Genomic DNA, 10,000 nt, shown 5'->3' on the forward strand with positions numbered 1-10,000 from the left:
GAGAACAAGAGCGATTGAGACAGAGACAGAGAGAGAGAGAGAGAGAGAGAGAGAGAGAGAGAGAGAGAGAGAGATAGAGACAGAGACAGAGAGAGGGAAAAAGGAGAGATAGTGTGTGCCCGACCTCTAGGGAAACAAGCAGTGCACTCGGCGTACACTACAGCACTACAGGACTCTGGGAAACGAACAGGAAACCGAGGGCTAATTTATTACTACTGTGCTCCAGTTGAGATGGAAGTGCTGAAGTGCCATGAGAGCAGAACGCCAGGATTCCAGAAGGGGGAAGGGTCATTAACCTTAATTAAGCTAAACATTTCTGAATCAATGTAATTAAGAGATTACTGCTCGCCTATTAAAACATTGGAGGTCCGGTAAGCCAAAATGGATAAATCACACAGTTACTGTAGTTCGTTGAAAACAGCAAGTCAGGGAGAGCTCACCTGCTGACTTCAACTGACCCTGAGAAAAAACCAAGGCCACAAAATTAACTCTAATATTGTGATTCACTCAATGTCAGGCAGAAACATCCTAACTCCACCAATCACAAACTAATTCTAATAATAATGGCCAGTTGCCATGTGTACATGAGCTATATACATTATTGTAATTAACTAAATGTTTCACTTACACTAGTGATGCAATGTTAACCTATTCAGAATATAGGGGTTTACAATACGTAATTTAAAAAATAATAATATGAAGTGAAGTTACAAGGTTTTCCGCTGGACAGCTATGATAAACGGGAAGTAACGCAATGCACTCTCAAGGGTTCCTTAACACGGCTGAGACAACACAAAGAGCAGAGCAGACATGGCCGAGCTCTGGAGTAATGGAATGCAAGCCAACATGATAAATGCCCCTCCCCGTCTCGGGCGTCTTTACCACACGCAAGATATTGACCAGGATGCACATATGCATTAGTTGATCAATCTCTCCTGTGTTTTTTTTCCCGCTGGTAACGGGTTCCCCGCAGTATCGGGTAATCCAAGCCGCAAGCCGAGAAAAGAAATTACAGGCCAAGCAATATGATAACCCACAGCAGGACATATATTATCTGGTCCTTTTGGAGCTTTCTAGAAAGGACTCGTTAGAGGCTGGAAGAAGAGAAAGGTTGAACATGAAGAATGGAGGCCTCTGCCGTGGCCACACCGAACTTGGGGCATTGGCTGTTGCGCTGGGGACTGGGGTTCGATCCCAACCCGGGGTCATATCCCGATCCTCCCCCATCTCTCTCTCCCACTTCTTTCCTGTCATCATCTCACACTGTCCTGTCGAATAAAGGCTTTTAAATGCTTTTTAAAGCCCCTAAAGAATATATATTTTTAAAGAAAATGAAGAATGGTTAAGAATGGTCAGAGGTTGTAATAACGTTTGTGTGCATACTTCACTGAGTATGTCTTTTTATATGTAAAACATATATGTTTTATATGTGCATACTTTCCATTGTAAATTGAAAGCCAAATAGAGGGGAAATTGTCAATTGTCTTCAAAGTCTTTCTTCTTTGTCAACTGTCTTCCAACTGTGTTCCCTTTCATCCTGCCCAACCATGATGGCAAAGCTGTAACTGAGGAGGGCATCATGACAAATGCAACATGCACGCCTCTCTGGCTGTCATGCAATATGTAGGCTACTGTACAGTGCACTCAAAGACAGAGAGCCTGAACTGCTGTACAGTAATGATGACATATCTGCTGCATATTCAAAGCAAGCAAGACCAATTCAATTACAGTAACGACCTCCTGTTGGTAGTGCCTGCCTGCCTAGTCCCCCCTCTCCTCTCTCTTTCTTTCTCTCTTTCTTTCTCTCTTTCTCTCTCTCTCTCTCTCTCTCCCTCGCTCTCTCTCTCCCCCTCTCTCTCTATCTCTCCTTCCCACCCCACCCCCCTCTCTCTCTCTCTCTCTCTCTCCTCCTCTCTCCCTCTCCTCCTACTCTCTTTCTCTCTCTCTCTCTCTCTCTCTCTCTCTCTCTCTCTCTCTCTCTCTCCTTTGAGGGGGATCATTAGGATATGCTCATATCAGGATGGACTCCCTGTTAGATGCTGACTCTGAAGTTACAGTGTCAGTGCTACATGTCTTGTATGTCACTGACTGTAATGCCATTGTCATGGAAGCATTGCATGCATGCATGAATCCATATACAGTACATAAACACGGTTGGGGTGCTTTGGGTTGCCCTGTGCCCGAGAGTTTTTCTTTTCCCAGTTCTCAGGGCCCTTGTTGGGGCCACTGACAGGGAATTCCTCTGTGACCACTGACCCCCTCAACTTGTCCCCCAACACTCTGATGTGGGACAAACACATGTTTGACAGGCACGTGACCCAAGCAATGGCTTGTTGCATTGGGAAGGAGGTAAAAATGATTTCATGGTTGACTGAATGACTGGTTGGAGGGGTGGCGGACAGGGCCGCTGACAGCTTTGGTTGGGCCCGGGACTAAATCATCTAAGAAAAACCCTCCTCTCAATACATACAATGTAATGGGGTCTCAATTCCAGGCCTCTCCATTCCCTGGGCCCAGGAAAATTGACCCATTAACCCCCTCTTGTTGGGGGGTGGTTGCACTCATACACACTGACGCCTCATACACAGATTCCTTTCACTGGGTATCTTGGCAGTGAGGCCCTCCATATCTGCATGATGTGGCGCCACCAATCTCCCCACAAACACTATTGTCACTCCAGAGGGCATTGTATGGAATAATGAAGATTGGCTGGGGCATGGAGGGTAGCACTTTATTTCTTGGTTTCCTTTTCGGTGTATCTACATATGTGAACATGTAATATGTTAGCTTGTACTGTTATATTGTCAGTATATCCTTTTTTTAAAAATGTAACAAAGCACTGGGGGTTGCTGTGGTTCTATCAGACCATATCATGAATGGACAAGTTGCCCATGGAGGAACCGCAGGTTTGAATCCGCCCCGCATCATTTCAGAACCCTAACCCATCACTCTCTCCCACTACTTTCTAGTCTACACCTTCACTGCCCTATCTCAGTAAATGCACATAAGGCCCCGAAAATGTATTTACGGTAAAAAAAAATGTAAAAATATTTCCAGGGCTTTTTTGCCTTTATTTCTGACAGGATAGTGGAGGAGAAGCACGAAATTAGTGAGGAGAGAGAGAGACGGGGAAGGATTGGCAAATAACCCCGGCCGGAATCGAACCCGGGTCACTACTGTTGTAAACCCAGTGCCCTACCCTTAGGCCTCGACAGGGCCGTATTTACGCTAAGTTTAGAGTAAAATGTATTTACAGTATTAACAGACAAAGAAAGTGAAATAAAGCATAACCCTATGGATAGGCAGCCACATGGAAAGCCACCATGGAGCAGGGAAGGAGGTGAAGGTGGTAAGAGCACAAACAAGTACCACTCTCCATAGGCTGGCTACACAAATCCCCTAATGGCAGTTGCTGTGGTTTGTGTGTGTGTGTGTGTGTGTGTGTGTGTGTGTGTGTGTGTGTGTGTGTGTGTGTGTGTGTGTGTGTGTGTGTGTGTGTGTGTGTGTGTGTGTGTGTGTGTGTGTGTGTGTGTGTGTGTGTGTGTGTGTGCTCGCGCACGCTTGTGTATGTGTATGTGTGTGTGCGCACGTGCGTGCATGTGTGTGTGTGTTTGTCCGATGGGACTTCAGTTGTAAGACAATAGTGTGTTATCCCATATAAAGTCCCTGAAGGCTAGCTGATGTTACACGGACTCCCTTATGAACAGGTGAAGAATCACTCGTAGTATTACACACACACACACACACACACACACACACACACACACACACACACACACACACACACACACACACACACACACACACACACACACACACACACACACACACACACACACACACACACACACACACACACACACATCACATACACATTCATGGTTACCAGTATGCTGTGACCCACTCTCACACACGCACGCAAGCATGCTCGCACACATACACATGAATACACATCATGCCATAACCACAGGTGAGTAGGCACATGTCCAGCCTGGCGGATATTTCTGGAATGTCCTGCCTTAGGACATGAGAGGAGAAGAGACAGGGAGCGCATCTGTTGTGTGAGAGAGACAAATGGAATCATCTCACACACACCTGCAGACAAACACACTTGCAGAGACACAGATACACGCACACACACACACACACATACAGAGAAATAAACACACACACACACACACACACACACACACACACACACACACACACACACACACACACACACACACACACACACACACACACACACACACACACACACACACACACACACACACACACACACATATACACTACCACCTACCGTCCGCTCTACCTCCCCACACACACACACACACACACACACACACACACACACACACACACACACACACACACACACACACACACACACAACACACACACCTTTACTGAGCACACATTTAGTCCTGAGCTTCACACAGCAACCTGGTGGTGGATGTAGAATGGGGGGTATGGGGGCTTCTAGTTGGTCGGAAGTCTCAATATTATATCTGACCTGTCGGCTCTTTGTCAACATCTCCCTTTATTGTTACATTTCACCCAAAGCATGCTGGGATGCCGGCGGTCATTGCCTGCCATTACACTTGTCACGCCTGCCTTTTCCAGATGTAATATGGTTACATTTTTAGCTCATGGGAACTACCTACCTAACAGGGGTGTTGAGGATAAGCATGGGCGATAGATGCTGACAGTGAGAGAGAGAGAGAGAGAGAGAGAGAGGGAAAGAGAAAGAGAGAGAGAGAGAGGAAATAGAGACTACAGGGAAGGGGGAAGGGTGGTGGGGAGGAGGAAGATGAAATGATAGGGAAAGAAAAAAAAGGGAGAGGGAGAGGGAGGGAGAGAGTGACACAGAGAGACAGAAAGAAATATGGGGAGGGAGAGAGAGACAGACAGAGAGAGAAAAAGAAGCCCACCTATGACTGTGCCTCAGGGCTCGTGGCGAGGGTTCCCATTGGCTGTCGCGGGCTCAATGTTGTAACCACCATGCGAGGCAGGTTGCCCCTTAACATGGTTACCACAGCAACAGCTTGCATAATAAACAAGCCCGAGCCCACGTGAGCCCCCGGCAGTTTGGAGCCAGACAAAAGAGGGCTAAGTGGCCAGGCTAGCAAGCCTAGCCAACCAGCCTAGCCAGGCAACCAGCCTAGCCAGGCAACCAGCCAGTCACCATCTTCACATCAGCTGGACCATACCATAGCCAAGCATTCCTACAAATGCCCAGAATCTAGGCAGAATGGTACAGTAACAAAACACACTCTATTGGGTTCTATTGGTGTTGGTCGTGCAAAGCTGTGGTTTACGTTGACAGCCATGCAAGACGCAGTGGCTGTCACTGTGTCAAATGCATTAATTTGCTATGTTTTGGGATGTCTGGGAAAAATGGACATAATACCTGCATGATTCATTATGTTTTCTTTACTGGGTGGTTGACAATGCCCTCTAGGAAAGAAGGAACAAATAAAAAAATGTTTTTTGCAGAAAAGAGGGTTAGAGTACAGTAAGTAAGCCAGTCAGCTTGTCTAGTCAGTCAGTGTATCCTCCTCATCATCTACGTGTATACGACTGGACTAACATGCCCAACCTGCTAAAAGCATCAAGGGGTTTTAGTTTTTAAAACATTTTGAGACATTTTTGGGGGGCTTATGCTCCACAGTACACTACAGGAATGTCATAAGATCCAAGAGCTGTCAATTCTTGTATGATGCACACACTGGAGCGTACCACAGCCAGGTATCCTTAACATGCCCAAAATCTACAGGATGCAGCATACTGGATTCGTTTTTCTATGGTTTACTGAAAGCTATAAATAGCAAAGTCAGAGCAACACAGTGTTGCTCCAAGTGAGTGCTATTTTTAGCATCAAGATAGTCTGTCCTTGTTGACACACCAGATATATATATACAGGCGTGTAGTGGGTGACTACTCATTTTTCAAGTTTATTCATATTTTGATGCTCCAGAGCTGTGCTGTACAGGGATGACAGGGAGCCGTGCAAGATCCAAGAGCTGTATTGCTGTGTCAAATACATTTCACATGTTTTCTTTGTATTTCTTTAATATTCATAATTTATAACTATTAAAATTATATTTATTCTTACAATTAATAATTTATTATAGCAAATGTGAATAATATGAAATGATTGCATGATTGTATTATGATCATGTGTTTTCTTTGTACTGTATGTTTGGGTGGATGAGAGGGTCTTCTGGGAATGACATTGTCTAATTAGTGCTTCAAAGCTCCTCCTGTTCCCTTGCATATCGTCTTGTTTGATTTTTATGCCTGCCAGGGTAAATGCATGTCTACGCCCATGTCTGTGGTTTTGCCATGCACACATGCACACACGAATGTACACACACACACACTCTCTCTCTCTCTCTCTCTCTCTCTCTCTCTCTCTCTCTCTCTCTCTCTCTCTCTCTCTCTCTCTCTCTCTCTCTCTCTCTCTCTCTCTCTCTCTCTCTGTCTTTCTCTGTCTGTCTGTATGTGTCTATCTGTCTGTCTGTCTTTCTAGTGCATCTGTTTATCTCTCTCTCTCTCTCTCTCTCTCTCTCTCTCTCTCTCTCTCTCTCTCTCTCTCTCTCTCTCTCTCTCTCTCTCTCTTGCTGTCTATCAGTCTCTGTCTGTCTGTCTTTCTCTGTCTGTCTGTATGTGTCTATCTGTCTGTCTCTCAATCGATCTATGTCTGTCTGTCTTTCTAGTGCATCTGTTTATCTCTCTCTCTCTCTCTCTCTCTCTCTCTCTCTCTCTCTCTCTCTCTCTCTCTCTCTGCGGGGACAGATAAGCACCAGGAGCTATACTGACATCAACCGGGGAGGGATCAAAACATGTTCATGGCTGCTCACGGTATCAAGCAAGCACAGGGAACATGTGATCCATCAGGCACAACCAAACAAACAACCCCCTCAAGCAACCCCCCCACAAGCCAGCCCAACCCAGTCAGGCATGGGGAAAGCTACAATACAGTACAAGGAACATACCTGGTCCAGACAGCCATTAAAACAGCTGATTTGAATTGTTATCCGCACAATTAACCAGACAGGTACAGTAGGGAAGTTCGTGTCTGAAGTGATCTGCATGGACATGTAGTGCATATTGGCGGGGCGGGCTAGTGTAATAAGGTGGATAGTTGTTGAATACAGTTGTTGATACAAACCTATCTTCCCCCAATCCAAAATTGCCTTTATGAAAGCAGCGCTAGGCGGCTTTTCAGTTACAGTCACCATACAGATGAGATGTAAAATTGTAAAAAAAAAAAAAAAAGGGAAAAAAAAGACAGATGTAAAATTGTCTTCATTCATACTAAATTGTCTCCTTTCGGTGTTTACTACAGACATCACAACTCCTCAAATGTCACCTATGGCATTTATAGCCCACAAAGAGCAGCAAAAGTGAAGGGACAAGGGGCTCCGCCATGATCCTACCTTGGCAGGTGAAGCATTTGACGTGGAAGTGGGCGTTCTGGACGCGCACCACCTCCCCCTTGCACACCTCCCTGCAACGGAAGCAGTGGATGAGGGACCCACCGCTGCCCCCTCTGCCTCCCCCGGCACTGCTGCTGCTACTGCTGCTGAAGGAACCAGCCTGGTAGGGACCTGCTGGAGAGGAGAGGAGAGAGGAGAGATAGAGGAGAGAGGAGAGGAGAGGAGAGGAGAGGAAATGAGAGGATGATGAGGAGAAGAGAGGAGAGGAGAGGAAATGAGAGGATGATGAGGAGAAGAGAGGAGAAGGAAAGGAGAGGAGAGGAGAGAGGAGAGAGGAAGAGAAGAGAAGAGAAGAGAAGAGAAGAGAAGAGAAGAGAAGAGAAGAGAAGAGAAGAGAAGAGAAGAGAAGAGAAGAGAAGAAAACAAAAGAAAACACAAAAAAAGAAAAGAAAAGAAAAGAAAAGAGAGGAAACGAGACAAATAGGGAGCAGAGAAGTGAAACACAAAAATATGTAACGGATTCAATCATGTCACCCCCATTAATGATCAACCATCCACCATCCATCATCATGCAGCTGTAGGAAGGAAGTACCGGTAATGTGACTTTCACTTCATTGGCCTTGAAAGCCATGGCACACTTGGAGTTCATTACAGAGAATAAACTTACGTAACCTCTAAGCTGTCCTCCTGAGTCTGAAAACTACAATACTCTGCACATGTCTTTTGAAAGAAGCAGTGAATATATTTGTTTCTGCAATAAATTTCTCCACTTCTGCAGCCAGCCCCCAACAGGCTTGAGGAACTACAGTATATTAGTCCGATGTCAAAGCAAAGAGTTTTGGTGTCACTGTTTGGCCTGCAATATTGCGGCTGGCTCCCTAGCCACTTTCTATGACCAGATGATCTTCGTCATGCTATTTTGCGTTGCAGTGCCACATTCAATAGAAGGGCCCCCCTAAGTACACAGATCCGTCTCCGGCCTACAATAGGAAGACAATACAGTGATGCCAGTCTCATTAATCCGCTTTCCATGAGACGGGGGGGGCTAGCAAATACACTCGTCCTCATAAAATACCAGGTGCCTGCATGGTTGTCAAAGCACTCCGCGTCACGGATGTAGCCATCATTTTCATTTTTTGTTTTGGTCTCTCTTTATTTCTTTGTCAGTGGTCGTGCCTCGGAAATTAACGTGCTACAGCTGCCACCCCAAAGCCGGCGGCAGCCAGCGCACAATCCGGGAACATCTGCGGCCACACACCACCCCCAGGGCCAATCTGTGGAGCATACGTCAGGGCAGGAGGCCAGGGACGAGCATGGCCCAGAGAGAGGAGGAGGGGAGAGAGAGAGAGAGAGAGAGAGAGAGAGAGAGAGAGAGAGAGAGAGAGAGAGAGAGAGAGAGAGAGAGAGAGAGATGACAGCGTGATACATGAGAGTGGGTTTGAGAGAGGAAAAGAAAAACAGAAAGATGGGGAGAATAACCAAGAGTGGGAGAAAGAGAAAGAGTGAGCGCCACAGAGGAGGAGAGGGAAGAAGAGAGAGAGAGAGATGATGGAGAGAGGCAGAGAAGAGTGGAGACAGAGAGAGAGAGAGAGAGAGAGAGAGAGAGAGAGAGAGAGAGAGAGAGAGAGAGAGAGAGAGAGAGAGAGAGAGAGAGAGATGGAGAGAGGCAGAGAGGACACAGAAAAGGATGAGAGAGAAAGAGAAAAAGAGAGGGATGGAGAGGAGAGTAGTGGAGAGGAGCAGAGCACCAGAGGGATGAGGAGAGAGATAAATAGAGAGGAGAGGAGAGGAGAGGAGCACCAGGGGGATAAGGAGAGAGATAGATAGAGAGGAGAGGAGAGGAGAGGAGAGGAGAGGAGAGGAGAGGAGAGGAGAGGAGAGGAGAGGAGAGGAGAGGAGAGGAGAGGAGAGGAGAGGAGAGGAGCACCAGGGGGAAGGGGAGAGAGATAGATAGAGAGGAGAGGAGAGAAGAGGAGAGGAGAGGAGCACCAGGGGGAAGGGGAGAGTGGCAGCAGCATCAGACAGACATCACTCTGCTCCACATCACCCTGCACCAACTAACAGCCTCATCTCAGGCCCTCAGTAACAGACAGCAGAGCAGAGCCGCCTCTAATCTGTTTATTCACATGGGACAGCATCTGTGCTCCAAACCCAAACAAACACTGGGATATGCAGCGTTGTCCGCAGACTTTCTTTTTTTAGTCATGCTGGTTGGGGGTTTACGCGGTATAAGAGACATGTGATGTGTTATCATTTGAAAGGCCATGAGGTGCAGTTTCATATCAAAATATGACGTCAAAGCCTAAAATAAGTAGCCCATACAATGTATTGCAAGGGAACTTTAGGAATTACATTTGCAATGCAAAATCTAGTCAAGGTGGTAGGCGTTTGTTGTCAAGGTGGTTGCCACCAGCCAAGTGCTGAGGGAAAACCCTGATATGAGACCAGACAAGATGAGGTGTGACTGAGACGCACAAATGCAATGGCTAATAATTGTGATTGTCTATAGCCAGCTGGACATCCCAGGTTCAGAAAGCAAAAGTCCTGTCACATAT

At 46.4% G+C, this 10,000-nt stretch overlaps 1 protein-coding gene across 1 annotated transcript in view; it reads right to left on the reverse strand.

Moving 5' to 3' along the window:
• LOC134453036 (actin-binding LIM protein 3-like) overlaps positions 1–10,000 on the reverse strand; it is a 151,203-nt gene that overhangs the window by 116,366 nt on the left and 24,837 nt on the right. Inside the window, exon 2 of the mRNA XM_063203795.1 lies at positions 7,446–7,616. Within this exon, the coding sequence (XP_063059865.1) occupies positions 7,446–7,616 (171 nt within the window). The remainder of the gene's footprint in view (positions 1–7,445; positions 7,617–10,000) is intronic.

This window comes from Engraulis encrasicolus, chromosome 7, assembly GCF_034702125.1.
Source record: "Engraulis encrasicolus isolate BLACKSEA-1 chromosome 7, IST_EnEncr_1.0, whole genome shotgun sequence".
NCBI lineage: Eukaryota > Metazoa > Chordata > Actinopteri > Clupeiformes > Engraulidae > Engraulis > Engraulis encrasicolus.